Source organism: Peromyscus californicus, unplaced genomic scaffold, assembly GCF_007827085.1.
Source record: "Peromyscus californicus insignis strain IS unplaced genomic scaffold, ASM782708v3 Scaffold_24__1_contigs__length_46423439, whole genome shotgun sequence".
NCBI classification, from domain to species: Eukaryota; Metazoa; Chordata; class Mammalia; order Rodentia; family Cricetidae; genus Peromyscus; species Peromyscus californicus.
In genome coordinates this window covers 642,013-656,758 of record NW_026294535.1, presented here as the reverse complement: position 1 = coordinate 656,758, position 14,746 = coordinate 642,013, and the positions used below count along the sequence as shown (strand labels likewise).

The following is a 14,746-nucleotide window of genomic DNA, read 5'->3' as shown; positions in this document are numbered from 1 at the left end:
CCTCACTAGCCGTGGGGAGTTGGCTAGGTTTATATTACCAGGCATAAATTCCCTCCTATTTAGAGGGTCTTGAGCTCTTAAGTCTAATTACAAAGCTGTTGGTTCCACCAAGATGTAAGCACCACTATTGCACTTTAGGGATATCTTGACATAATGGTCACCGTGGTTTGTAAATGTCACAGCTAGATAGGACTACTGATTGCTTTTCTCACTTGGCAGCTTGCATAGCACCTTCTAGTACTCTGAAAGTTCGTCCTCAGGGAAGAGGCCTTTCAGTCAAATCCAGCTTGATTTCTCTGACTCTGTGTCTGAAGTACATGGCATTTTCAGCAATGGGGTCTTGTCTTCAACTTCTGAGAGGCCACCAAGGGCAACAGTAATAGTATTGATGGGGAGTTTTTTGGACTCCCCTGCCCAACAACTTGAAAGAAGGTTTCTCATGCCTGAAACTATGTTTTTTTTTTTTTGTTAGAGAGTCTAGTTGAGGGGGGGCATTATTACCCACAAGTGGCACATTGGACTGCAAGTTACTGTGTAGCCAAGGTTGGTCTTGTACTAGCAACCAGACAAAAATGGAGGTCTTGGAACTTCTGGTAGCCCTTGAGTCATCATCTTATGTGATTCATTTTCCAACATCTGCCAACTAGTGTTTTCTGTTCACAGTGCCAGTTGTCACTGTTGCTACATCCTTTCACAGGTTTATTTCAAAAACAAGCTGAAGTTGGCACTTATTGGCCAGAGCCTCTTTGGACAGCAAGTCTATAGCCACCTCCAGAAAGAGGGTCACCGAGTGGTGGGCGTGTTCACAGTTCCAGACAAGGACGGAAAGGCTGATCCACTAGGTGAGTGCATCTTGGAACCCTGGGTCAAACACTCTCAGGGCTGGTTGGGATCTGAGCTGCTTCTGTTGCACTGCTTATGACCTCTAATTGTTGTATTATCAAGACAAGCCTTTCAGAACCGTGGTCCAACGTGGCTGCCTCAGACCCAACCAAGTCTGTGGTCCAGCGAGCAAACAGGGAAAAGAGGGAGCCAGGAAGATGGTTCAGTCAGTAAAAGGCTTGCCTCACAAGCTTGAGGACCCGAGTTCAAATCCCCATCACTCACACAAAAGTTGGTGCTTTGGCCTTGTCTGTTATGGCAGCATTGTTGGGTGGAGGCAGAGACAAGGGAATCCCTGGGACTCATTGGCCAGATAACCTAGTCAATTGGTAAGCTCCTGGTTCGGTAAAAGACCCTGTTTCAAAAAATAAGATGAAGAGGGATTTTAAGCAAGATCTCTGACATTGACCTGTGGCCTCTACACACACAGGTGCACACATGGACATGCTCACACACTCGTATGAACATGTCCATACAGCACATATCCACATACCAAAAAGAGAAATAGAGGAAGCAGAGAATAAGCTTATTATTAAGGACTTAGTCCAGAAATGGCACACATCACTTCCATTCATATCCAATCAGCCAGATCTTAGGTACAGGCCAATTCAATTGCAGAGGAGCCTGAGAAATTGAGATTGCCTTTGAGGCAACTACCCATTTAACTGTATGAAGTGTCTTAGTTTTGTTTCCTATTGCTGTAATTTTTTTTTTTAAAAAAATGCCCAGACAAAAGCAATTTAGGAAGAAAGGATTTATTTGGCTCACAATTTCAGGTTAGAGTCCACCACAGTGGGGAGGTAGAGGCAGTGGAGACTAAAGCTGTTTGTCAGGTCACCTCCACTCAAGCATGAGCAGAGAGTAATGGATTAATGCTTTCATACTAGTGCTCAGCTAGCCTTCTCACTCTCATACAGCTCAAGACCCCCTCCTAGGGAATGGTACCACCCATCTTGGGTGAGTCCTCACACTTCAACCAAGGTGATCAACATAACCCCCCCACAGACCAGCCTGATCCAAACAGTCTCTCGTGGAGACTCCCTTTCCAGGTGATTCTAACGTGTGTCAAGTTGACAAAGCTGGCCACCACCTTAGGAGGTTCCACTGCTGGAGGACGAGAGCAGACAACCAGCCGTCCCTGCTATATACATGGATTTTTTGGATTACAAATATGATTATCAGACTCATTTCAAAACACATCCGGGAAAGTGGCATTTCCTTGGTGCCTGAACCCAGGGCCTTGTTCCATCGGCCATGACCATTTGGACTCATGGTATAACTCAGAAAAAGAAGATGAAGCCAATGACTTACGCACAATGTGGCCTTGAGATGGTGCCGCATGCTTAGCAGGATATGCTCTAAAATCAGGGGGCCTGTGTGGATTCTGCCACTTACCAGCTGTGTGACCCTGTGCCAATCGCTTAGCTTACCAACCTCCAGTTCAGTGGCCCCTGCCTCACGTGGCTCTGGTGAGAACTCATGGGGGGTGGGATGGATGTCGATTGCTGTGCAAGACACCTTGGTTTAGACACCTTCAAGACTCAACAAGGCTTCAGAGCTGAGGTTTTGTCCTGGAGACCTCATCTCCTCCCTTAGGACTGTGACAACCGGAGAGGGAAGGGACAGGGAGCAAAAGGATACTGGCAAACCCTCCTGCCGTGGCTCCTGGAAATGGCCTAGGATGGATATATATGATTGACAAACAGACAGACAAACAGACAAACAGACACACACGAAATGAATAAAAATGTAATGAAAGTTCTTTTAAAAAAAGCTTCCATCAAAATCTGAAGATACTATCTACTCACCAGCTTTTGGACTGAAATACATTTTGCTTTCAATACCTATATGAACGTCCCGACATAATAATAACAACATCAAACTCTAGTCACAACCCAAGTTTATCCTCCACAGTGGTTAACCTGTAAAAGATATGTGAAATTGTGATGTTACTGTGTGTTAATGTAAGACCAGGGCCTTCTGAATAAGACAATCTCTTTTTTGTGCTCAGCTTTGGCTGCAGAGAAAGATGGGACCCCTGTGTTCAAGTTCCCCCGATGGAGAGTCAAGGGTAAAACCATCAAGGAGGTGGCAGAAGCCTACCAGTCAGTGGGCGCCGAGCTCAATGTGCTTCCCTTCTGCACACAGTTCATCCCCATGGATGTCATTGACGGCCCAAAGCACGGCTCCATCATCTACCACCCATCCCTGCTACCCAGGCACAGAGGAGCATCTGCCATCAACTGGTGAGACTTGTAATAGCAGGGCATGTGATGGCTCTGTTTCCATAGTCCTTGCAAATAGACTGTTTTTCTATTTTTTTCTTCTCTATATGATACAGAAACTAGGTGTACTTGGGGCTGGAGAGATGGCTCAGTCAGCAGTGTTTGCCATGTATGCATGAGGACCTGAGTTCAGACCACTAGCACCCATATAAAGCCAGGCATGGAGGCTTCCATCTGTAATCCCAGCTAGGGGGAGGAAAAAATAGGTGGCTCCCTGGAGCTCACTAACAAGCCAATCTCGCTGAATCAATGGGCTCAAGGTTCTGTGAGAGACCCGACTCAGTATATAGAGTGGAGAACAGCTGAGAAAGATACTTGATGTCAATCTCTGGCCTTTGTATATGTATGCACTACACACACACACACACACACACACACACACACACACACACACACACACACTCACCACACACACACACACACACACACACACACACACTCACCACACACACACACACACACTCACCACACACACACACACACTCACCACACACACACACACACACACACACACACACACACACTCACCACACACACACACACTCACCACACACACACACACACACACACTCACCACACACACACACACACACACACACACACACACACACACACACACACACACACACACGAGTAGACTTGCTTGTAAGGTGCTGATTGGTTGCTTAAATTGTGTGAACTCCTTTGAGATCTGGAGTCACTATATGAAGTGGTACTGAATTTCCCAAGAATGGCCTCTGGTTATTAATTCCAGTGGCTATAACTAGGTCACAAAGCTTCTGTGGTCAAATAAATAAGATCAATTTGATTCATGCTGGTTTATCTCAGGACTTCTTTGCACTTTTGACATGTACCTTAAATTTTTTTTTTCTTTTTACACAAAGGATCTCAAGTACATTTGAGAAAATGTACAGTCATTGGAAACTGGCTTCTTTATCATCCATCACCTGTCCTTTGACTTAAAGCTCCTCAAAAAGACTATCCAACATTTTCACGTCTGTTTCAAGCACAGTTCCTGACACACCCTAAGTACCTAACACCGGTACCCTATGCTGAGGCTGAACTGGATCTTTCCTGCCTCTTTTACCTTCATTCCCTTATCTGCCACCTTCCTGGTATTCCCTGGCATCAGCTTGTTGAATGTATAAGAAATCTATCTGTGGTTTAAATGTGCTGAAAATACTTTATTGTCTTTAAAGATTGATGCCTTTTGGTCTTATAAATAATAGTAGTAGGTACCTTTGCATTTGAATCCTTTTTTCATTTTGAATTATTTCTACATGCAGAATCATTGGGTCAAAGCATATGGATATTTTCAAGGCTCTTGATAGTGTAATGCCAACTAATTCCTCAATATTACTGAAAATACAGACCCATTGGATTTTGGCCTTACTTGCTTGATCACTCAGAGAAATAAAAATGATTCAGAGAGGGGGATTGAGGCTGGGGAGATGGCTCAGAAGTCAAGAACACTTAATAAAATTAAATCTAAAAAGATGATTTGGGGCACTGATGAGCAACCACTTTACAACTTCTCCATATGTGCCTGCTCCCTGACATGTGTTTATAGATGTTTTCCCACATATTCTGTTATTGTTTGCATTAGAAGCCACTACAGAGCCAAGTATTTCTCTCAGTCTAGGCTGTATACAGCACACGTAGTTGATTGTATCAACTGACTTTTACTACAGTTTATGCAGCCAGTCCAGAACTAATTCTAATCTTAAGTGACATTTTACTCAGTTATACAACCTAAATTTAACACTCAATTTTCCTTTTCTTTTTTTCAAATTTATTTATTTGTTATGTATACAATGTTCTGTCTGCATATATGTCTGCAGGCCAGAAGGCGGCACCAGATCTCTTTACAGATGGTTGTGAGCCACCACATTGTTGCTGGGAATTGAATTCGGGACCTCTGGAAGAACAGCCAGTGCTCTTAACTTCTCAGCCATCTCTCCAGCCCCTCAGTTTTCCTTTTCACTCATTGTGCTGAGCAACCTCTGTTTTAGTTTCCATTCTTAATTCTGTTTAATACATGACCAAGCTCAATGTAGGAAGTAAATGGAGGAATGAAAATTACTTGGTCCCGAAGAAGAAAACTGTCCGTGGGTGGCAGTAAGGATGGATTCTGACACCTTTTAAGATGCACCATGAAGGGCAGTGGTGATCCATGGCTTTAACCCCAGCACTCAGGAGGCAGAGCCAGACAGAGCTCTGTGAATTTGAGGCCAGCCTGGTCTACAGAGCAAGATCCAGGACGGGCACCAAAACTACACAGAGAAACCCTGTCTTGAAAAACCAAAAAAAAAAAGATGCACACAAGCTGTTCCTGCAAGACTATAGATAATACAAATGCATTAAATAGAACTGTGGGGTGCTGCTCTCTGTGAGCTCCACTGAGTCGAGCTCTATTACAAACTTCAAACTTCTCCAGGTCACCCATTCACTGTCTCCCTTTTTCATTGTAATTCCCTTTCCCTTTAACATGACTAGTTCTCTACTTGATATAATCTACAGTCATTTTAAGTTGAAACTCTTCTTTCCACAGGACTCTAATCTCAGGAGATAAGCAAGCTGGGTTGTCTGTTTTCTGGGCAGATGATGGTTTAGATACAGGACCCATCCTTCTTCAGAGATCATGTGATGTCAAACCCAATGATACAGTGGATGCACTTTATAACCGGTTCCTTTTTCCTGAGGGAATCAAGGCCATGGTCAGTATATTTACACCATCAACACCAATTTTGGAAACCCTTAACATTGGAGGGATGTTTTTCTTTCATCAAGAATCGCCTGCCAAGCCAGGCATGAACAAGACAACAGTCAAACTGTTTCATCATTTTGCTAAATACTTGAGTCTCCAACCCTGTTGACCGTGGCTAATTATAAGGAAACATAAAGAATCTTTAAATTTTTTCCCCATGTAACAGACTTCCTTAAAAGGTATTTTTACTTAGTCTGCATAACAGAGTGAAATATGACTATTGATTTATTTATTCAGATATGCTCTGAGAAAAAAACTCCGAGCATACCATGACATTAAATATTTTGTTCATAAAAATATTCAAAGATTCAGCAAGTAATTTCTATGTCATTTGGTTGTTGTCCCCTGCCAATGAGAATTTGGTAGAAAAAGTAGCAAGGTTCTATTAGGTAGTCATCATTTATGTGAGGGAAGAGTGAGACCTCTGTTTATGTCATGTGATGATTAACACAGAGGGCCCTTGGTACTGCAGAGGCCCATCTTCAAGTTCCTGTTCTACCTCCTGCAGATGATACTTCATGGACCGACAGCAGCAAGCCCCTTGGCCTCTTGGGCCTTGGTCCCTTCCTATGTAGAATGTGGAAAACACTAGCTTGTAGGAGTATTCTGAAAGTTAAATGACATCATTTGTGTAAAGGACCTAGCACACAACAGGTGCTCAGAACTAATCATTACAATCAAAATAGCACAGAGGCACACATGGACTTCCCAGTGAATGTGTCAGGAAAGAGAATGCAGACACATCCAACAAGTGAAGTCACAGATGGCTGGCATTGTCGTAATGAACACAACAGTCTGTCTCCTCCCATCCTCCCCTGTCTTTCTGGGTTGAACTGGAGGCCTTGCTTATGCTCAGCATGAGCTTTGCCCTGAGCTGCACCTGCAGCCCCAACAAGAATTCATGCTTGAGTGCAGGCTTGATATGGGGAGTGGGCACACCTAGGTGTAAATCCTTTCAGGCACGTCAAACCTGTTCTTGTTGTGAAATGACACTGTAATCTACAAAGTTCACACTCAAAAGATGTGCAACTGAATTACCAAAAAAGAAAAAAAATCAGTGAGGCATGGTGGTGCATGCTTTTCATCTCAGCACTTGGGAGTCAGAGGTGGGTGGATCTCTAAGTTCGAGACCAGCTTGGTTACAGAGGGAGTTCCAGGACAGCCAGAGTTACAGAGAAACCTGTCTCAAAAAAAAAGAAAGAAAGAAAGAAAGAAAGAAAGAAAGAAAGAAAGAAAGAAAGAAAGAAAGAAAGAAAGAAAGAAAAAGAAAGAAAAACAAAGACTTTCGGTGTTCTAAGTTAGTTTATGTATATTGTGTTTGGTGGCACTAATAGCTATCTTTGTCCAAGTGTGGCTGAATCTAGAGTTAGTTGTTTGACTTTTCCTGAAACTACAGTTTCCTCATTTGCAAAACAAGAATGTGGTATATACACTTTTCAGAATACATTTGATATCTCCAAAGGATAACTTACATAAAGTAGCTGTGTTTGCTGTCGGCATGTAGGTGGACCTGATGGATGGCAGTTACCATCACAGCCTGACTTTCTGAGCAGAGTTATATGCAGTCAGTATGTTGTTTACAGTCCTCCGTTAGACAGGCCATGTCTTCATGGATCACTGGGCTGTAACACCAGTGATGGTTTTGGCTTTAGGTAGAAGCTGTCCAACTCATAGCTGATGGAAAAGCTCCTCGCATCCCCCAGCCAGAAGAGGGGGCAACCTACGAAGGGATCCAGAAGAAGGAGAACGCTGAGGTACTCACATCAGTAATACATAGCCAAGTCACAGCCTTTGACTGTCACCTTTGAGTAGTTCCCAGTATACCATTTCCTAACCCAGAGGCAGCCCCTCCAAGCCAGCTGGCCCTATGTGTCCCCACACCTGTCCCTGATGACAGAAAGGTTACTGGCACCTTCAGGCCTTACAGCCTTTGTTTGTGCTCACCTAGATTTCTTGGGACCAGCCTGCTGAAGTTTTGCATAACTGGATTCGAGGTCATGACAAGGTCCCTGGAGCCTGGGCAGAGATAAATGGACAGGTACGCTTTCAAGGGACACATCGCCCCCATACAAACTAACTCTCCCTCCCTCCTTCCCTCTCTCCCTCCCTCCCTCCCTCCCTCCCTCCTTCCCTCCCCCCTCTCTCTCTGTATACTACTGGCATTTAAACCCAAGGCCTTGCACAAGCCATGAATGCACTGTGACACTGAGCTACACTTTTGGGCCCCATCTTACTAAGCTGCCTGGGTTGGCTTCAAATTTGTGGTCCTCCTTTAACTGCAGCTTAGGGGAGGCAGAGGCAGACAGACTTCTGGGAGTTTGAGGCCAGCCTGGTGATCTACACAGTGAGACCCTGTCTGCAAAGGAAGGAAGGAAGGAGGGAGGGAGGAAGATAGATCAAATGAGTTAATACATGCCAATTCATGAAAATACATAGTCCCTGGTGTGCAGGAAATATTTAATACTTATTAATTATTACAGCTTAGTAAATGACAGTCAGTATTTATAGAATGATAATTTTAAAAAAAAATCAGTGTCCTTTGCTCTTGGTCACCATCCTTTTCTGGTCTTGTTTTCTTGAATTGACTCCCAGAACAGCTTGCATGGCTCACCCCTCATCACCCTGCATTGGAAGAGCCCCCATGTTCCTGGGGGCTCAGATGGAGAATGATTGCCTAGCATATATGAAGCCCTGAGTTCAGTACTCTCTTACTTAGGGTTCCTATTGCCATGATAAAACACTGAGCAAAAGGAACCTGGGGAGGAAAGGGTTTATTTTGTCTAACACATCCAGGTAACAGTCCATCACTGAGGGAATTCAGGGCAGGAACCTGGAGGCAGGAGCTGAAGCAGAGGCCGTGGAGGAATGTTGCTTACTGGCTTGATCTTCATGGCTTGCTCAGCCTGCTTTCTTATAGAACCCAGGACCACCAGCCCAGGGGTGGCACAGTCTCCGGTTAGTTGGACCCTCCCATATCAATCATTAATTAAGAAAATACCCCACAGACCTGCCTCCAGGCCAATCTGATGGAGGCATTTTCTCAACTGAAGTTCCTCTTCCTCGGATAACTCTAGCTTGTGTCAAATTAACAAACAAACAAAAACAACCTGGACAAATCCTCACCACCATGAGCCACCCCCTGCACCACACACACACACACACACACACATACACACACACACACACACACACACACACATACACACACACACACACACACACACACACACACACACACACACACACTACCTTTATGGTGAAAAGGCTCTGCTTTTCTTTCTTTTAATTTCAGCCATCCTTCTGTCAGTTTGAATGCGTGATAAATGCACACTTGTATCACCTGGATGTGCAACTTTCTGAAACTTTTCCTCGTGTGTGTATATATGTGTTCATGTGTGTGTGTGTGCATGTGTGAGGGAGTATAGTGTGTGAGGCCATGGATGTGTGAGTGCATGTGCACAAGTGTGTCTGGAAGGCAGAGATTGATGTTGATATCTTTTCGCACTTTGGTATTAAGATATTTTCTCACTGAACCTGGAACTCACTGATTGGCTAGACTGGCTGGCCAGTGAACCCTGGGATCCTCCAGTCTCTGCCTCCCCAGCACTGGGATTACAGGCCAGCACCATTACACCCATCTCTTTACCCGGGTGTCAAAGCTGTAACTCAGGTCCTCACACTTAGTCTGCAAGCATTTGACCTGCTGAGGATCTCCAAAGCCCCATCTTTAAGATTTTAAAAAAGTATGCATATGTGTGCCTGTGTGCCTGTGTGTGTGTGTGTGTGTGTGTGTGTGTGTGTGTGTGTGTGTGTACCACTTGCATGTAGGAGCCCTCAGAGGCAGAAGGCATCAGATCCCCTGGAACCAGAGTTACAGTGGTTCTAAGTGGCCGTGTGGGTGCTAGGGAATGAACCTGGGTCCTCTGCAGGAGCACCAGACACTTTAACTACTGAGCCTCTCTCCAGCCCCTTTCTGGGACTTTGATCACACATTTGCAGAGATTTTCATGTGTTCCATTTCTACTGATGCTTCATTCAGTCTCACCAAATAAACACACATGACAAAATCGTGTCCCAACATTCCTACAGAAATTTGAACTTCAGTGTTAGACCAAGGAATGATGATTGCACATACACCCTGGCAGTAGCTTTACGTCCTGAGTTTACAGGGTTTGATCTCTTTCTTAGATGGTGACTTTCTACGGTTCATCATTATTGACTAGCTCTGTGCCTGCTGGAGAACCCCTGGACATTAGAGGTTCCAAGACGCCTGGCCTTGTTACCAAAAATGGACTTGTTCTTTTTGGTAACGATGGAAAAGCAGTGAGTGTATAAAGTCACTTTTTTGTCTTCCTTCTGTAACCACGACTAGTAGGGAATAGCCTCCTCCGGCTTTCACTGGGAGGTGGGAGGCTCATGGGGTGTGTCCTGCTTCCCTTGTATGCCCAAGAACAAGGTTCCTTGTGAAGGCCCCATGGACCTTCACAGGGAGACGACAGGGAGACCTGGGAACTGGGTCAGAAGAGGGAGACATGGACCTCTGCTCATGCACCTGCTGTGTCTCAGTTTCCCCATCTATGAAGTAGCAGATCCATATCTGCCCCCCCATCAGAGACCAGGAAGATCCAGGGAAACTCATGTGGCCTCTTCACTGTGCACTGCTATCACCTCACCAGGCCAGCCCCACCCCTATGGCTAGCTCTGGGTCTCCTGGACAGCTTCCCAGCAACAGTATAAAGGGCATTTGTAGTTTGCAGATCTGTCCCCACTGTTGAGGATGAATGAATTGTTAATGATACAGTGTTTTAGTGCCAGCTGCTGCTAGGTTTTTTTTCTTGTTTGTTTTGTTTTGTTTTTCAAGACAAGGTTTCTTTGTGTAGCAGTGGCTGCCCTAGAATTAGCTCTGTAGACCAGATTGGCCTCAAGTTCAGAGATCTGCCTGCCTCTGCCTCCTGAGTGCTGGGATGAAAGGCGTGGGCTGCACCTGGTCACTGTTAGGTCTTAAACCAGCTCTGTTATTTACTACCCGAGTGCTACTAGACAAATCATTGAACTTCACCGAGCCTCCAATTCTGCAGTGGTAAAGCAGGCACATAGTACCGGTCTCCATCAGGATTCCTTGACTTAAATAAGATTCCAGGACGTGCATCCACGACGCACCAGAGTGAGTGACTGTATGCTGGCAGCAGTGGAGTGTCCTCAGGGGCATCTATAGTGTCATTTGGTCCAAGTATCTGTAACCAATATGCAAGTTTCCCCTGGGTGCACTGTCCATCCATTTTGAAATGCATCTGGCTCTAGACTTGACTCTGTCCTTTTTTCAGCCTCTATTAGGATGTCATTTGAGTCCTTTTAGACACAGGGAAGTAGTTTGACCAGATGTCTGTATCCTTCAGATCAGTCAGTCTCTATACCCATCTAACACATTAGATTCCTCCTCCCAACAGGATGGTCCAAATCCTCAGCTTGTTTTCTCGATGTCTCATAGCTGATGGTGAGAAATCTGCAGTTTGAGGATGGGAAGATGATTCCTGCCTCCCAGTACTTCTCATCGGGTGAGACATCAGCAGTAGAACTTACAGCTGAGGAGATGAAGGTGGCAGAGACCATCAAGGTGAACATGTGACGTCCATAATGCAACCCTTCTCTTGGAAAACAGATACCTATCTGTAGCTGCTGTAATTGTCCTTAGAGGAATGGAAGTGTGGCTTCATCTCCTCTTTCTGTATCCGTTGTGGTTAAGAAACCAGCTCAGAAACTGATATGCTCAGACACAATACATAGAAATTTATTTTTCAGTTCTAGGTTGGCTTGGAGGGCTTGGGTGAAGTTGGGACATGGAGGGTAAAGGTAGAACCATTCAGAAACCCAGACTGAAGGTCATTTTTATTTTAGCCAGGACAAAAACTCACATATAATTGTATATCATTTTCCCTGGGGCCATAATGGTAAGGTAGGATGCTCAGGTCACCTCCTGTCATACTCACTGGCCATTTGTGACTCAAGGAGATAATGAGCAAAGCCCTCATGTTGTGTCTTCAGGTAAAGGGCAAATAGGTCTCCGCCCTGGGACTCCACACAGCCCTTCTTTATGAAAGTGGCCCTTTCTGTGCAGGTCATCTGGGCTCGAATTTTGAGCAATGTCCCTGTGATTGAAGACTCCACAGACTTCTTTAAATCTGGAGCAAGCTCAATGGATGTCGTGAGGTAAAGTCACCACCTCTGTGTGCACGGACACACAGCTTCATCTATTATAGCTCCCTTTTCTTCATTTTTTTTCATGGTCACACTCACAGATCTGTATTTGTGACTAACAGGTTGTTTTCACATTACTTCAATGTTTCTAATTATTTGTTATTTTAAAAAATGTATTACTATTTTATTTATGTGTATGTGTGTGTGTGTGTCTGTGTGTGTCTGTGTGAGTGAATGCCAATGTCAGTGTGTACAGGTACCTACAGAGTCCAGAAGGCGGCATTGGATGCCCTGAAGCTGGAGTTACAGGCAGTTATGAACTGTTCACATGGGTGCTGGGAACCAAATTCAGGTCCTCTACAAGAGTATGTGCCCTTCCAAATCTGGAACACTAATTCTTATACTTCACCTGCCCATGTCCCAACATGACATTCCCCACCCTCTCCACACCCCTCGCATCTTCCTATTTATTAGTCATGGAATAACCAAAAATATTAATTTCAAGAACACGTGATATCATCAAAGTCAAGAGGTTTGGGTCTCTAAACTATAGTTTATTAGCAATAATCCATGAGTTCCTAGAAAATTCTGGTTAGCTTAATAAGGATTCCAATACTGTATGGTAGTTATTGTTATTTATTGCTGGCAAGATTTTCTGTTAGAGTGAGTTACCCTAATCATTTGTCATTATCTTTATAAAAAACCATGTATTTACTTGTGTTGGTGTGCCTGGGAAATCACATGCCGTGACACATGTGTGGGAATTCATTCTTGCCTTCTACCATGGGTATTCTTAGGGTCAAACTCTCGGGCTTGTTGGCTAGAGCCTTTATCCACTTTATCTTGCTAGCTTTATTATTATTAATAACTTATAAGATATATCAACTTCTTCAGAGAATAAATTATAGAGGACTGTAAGTGGTGGGTTTCCACACTGGAACTGGTGTACCTTTCTACTTAAGAAAGGTCAGCTGACAGGAACAGTTAGGTACAGAAGTCAAGGACTGAAAAGGACTTGTGAATTCCATCAGCCTTCTATGGGTGCTAGTACCTAAGTTAAACATGTAATACAAACAATTGCTCTTATAGATAGACTACAGACAATATTCTCTATTACATTCAGGTCTCATAATTTTTCCAGTAAGGAAGCTGCCTTTTTTCTCATTTTCTGAGTCCATTTGAAAGGTTCAGACTCATGTGCCCCTAACTTTTCACTATAGTTAAAACTTCCTTCCCTTAATTTATTTTATTTATAGTTGTGGATAAAGTTAAAAACAACAAAACAAAACAAAACTGTCCTCAAGACTGATTTTTAATTTTCTCATGCTGCAACACATTTTGAATTTATTTTTATTTTATATCTGTGTGTGTGCCTGCTTGCCTTGCGTGCATCATATGCATGCAGTTCCCACAGGGGCCAGAAGGGGTGTCAGATCCCCCTGGAACTGGAGTTACAGGTGGTTGTGCACTGCCTTATGTGGGCAATGGGAACTGAACCCAGGTCCTCGTGAGAGCAGTAAGTGTGTCTCTCCAGGCTGTCCCACATCTTAACATCTTCTGTAGTTACCATCACAGACAATCTTGTATGATGTGAACAAAAATCACTCCCAAACCTCTTGACCAATGCTAGTGAACAGGCCATCAAACTCTTTAAAAATGGACATAATGTGAGCTGGTTCTCACTTCAAGGCTGGTGGAAGAGATCAGACAGAAATGTGGTGGTCTTCAACTGCAGAATGAAGATGTCTACATGGCCACCAAGTTTGAGGATTTCATCCAAATGGTCGTGCGGAAACTGAGAGGAGAGGACCAAGAGGTGGAGCTGGTGGTGGATTATGTAAGTGTCTCACAGATGCTCAACTTCAAACTTCCAATCCACTGCTACAGAGAACATGCGCGTTTGCCATTTATATTTATGGCCTTTCAGGCTAGTTTTATTGAGATACAATTCAGGTGTCATAAAATTTACCCTAGTTAACTTTGCCATTTTAGAACATTCACAAATTTTGCAATCGTCATCACTACTATCTAATTTTGGAATATTTTGATCACTTCACAAGGAAAGACTGTACCCAGTGGCAATCGTATGCCTTTCTCCTGACCTGCTCTATATCCAAGACCCTCAGAGACTAGTCTCTTTTCTGTCTATGGATTTGCCATAATGTCAGTATTTCATGTATAGATTTGTGCAACATGTGGCCATTTGCATCTGTTCTCTTTCCTCTGACATATGTTCAAGGTTCACCCTTGTAGCTGTTATCACTTCAACTCTCTCGGGCCAAGTAATATTCCATTGTGTAAGGATATATTTCCTTTTTTGAATCCACTCATCAGATGGTGTGTGTTTAGATCATTTCAGTTTGGAGGTTGTTATCATTATACTGATAAAGAAAACTTCAGGTATACATTTTGACATGAACACACATCTTCAGTTCTCTTAGGTACAATGTTAAGAATAGAATAGCTGACTGTAACTATGCTTAACCTTTTGAGGAATTGCCAAGGGCAGCCACATCACTTTGTAACCCATTGCCAGTGTAAATCTACCTTCTCCATGCCTTTTCTCAGGCTCTCTCTAGCTGTCTTGACAGGCGTGTGTAAAGAACATCAGTATGGT

The 14,746-nt window shown here is 43.8% G+C and overlaps 1 protein-coding gene across 2 annotated transcripts in view; it reads left to right on the top strand.

The window, feature by feature from the left end:
- Aldh1l2 (aldehyde dehydrogenase 1 family member L2) overlaps positions 1–14,746 on the top strand; it is a 47,719-nt gene that overhangs the window by 7,036 nt on the left and 25,937 nt on the right. For both annotated transcript variants that reach the window (XM_052752902.1, XM_052752901.1), the window contains exons 2-10: positions 698–842; positions 2,894–3,128; positions 5,719–5,884; positions 7,587–7,688; positions 7,883–7,972; positions 10,123–10,257; positions 11,423–11,548; positions 12,050–12,141; positions 13,819–13,966. In XM_052752902.1, the coding sequence (XP_052608862.1) occupies positions 698–842; positions 2,894–3,128; positions 5,719–5,884; positions 7,587–7,688; positions 7,883–7,972; positions 10,123–10,257; positions 11,423–11,548; positions 12,050–12,141; positions 13,819–13,966 (1,239 nt within the window). The remainder of the gene's footprint in view (positions 1–697; positions 843–2,893; positions 3,129–5,718; positions 5,885–7,586; positions 7,689–7,882; positions 7,973–10,122; positions 10,258–11,422; positions 11,549–12,049; positions 12,142–13,818; positions 13,967–14,746) is intronic.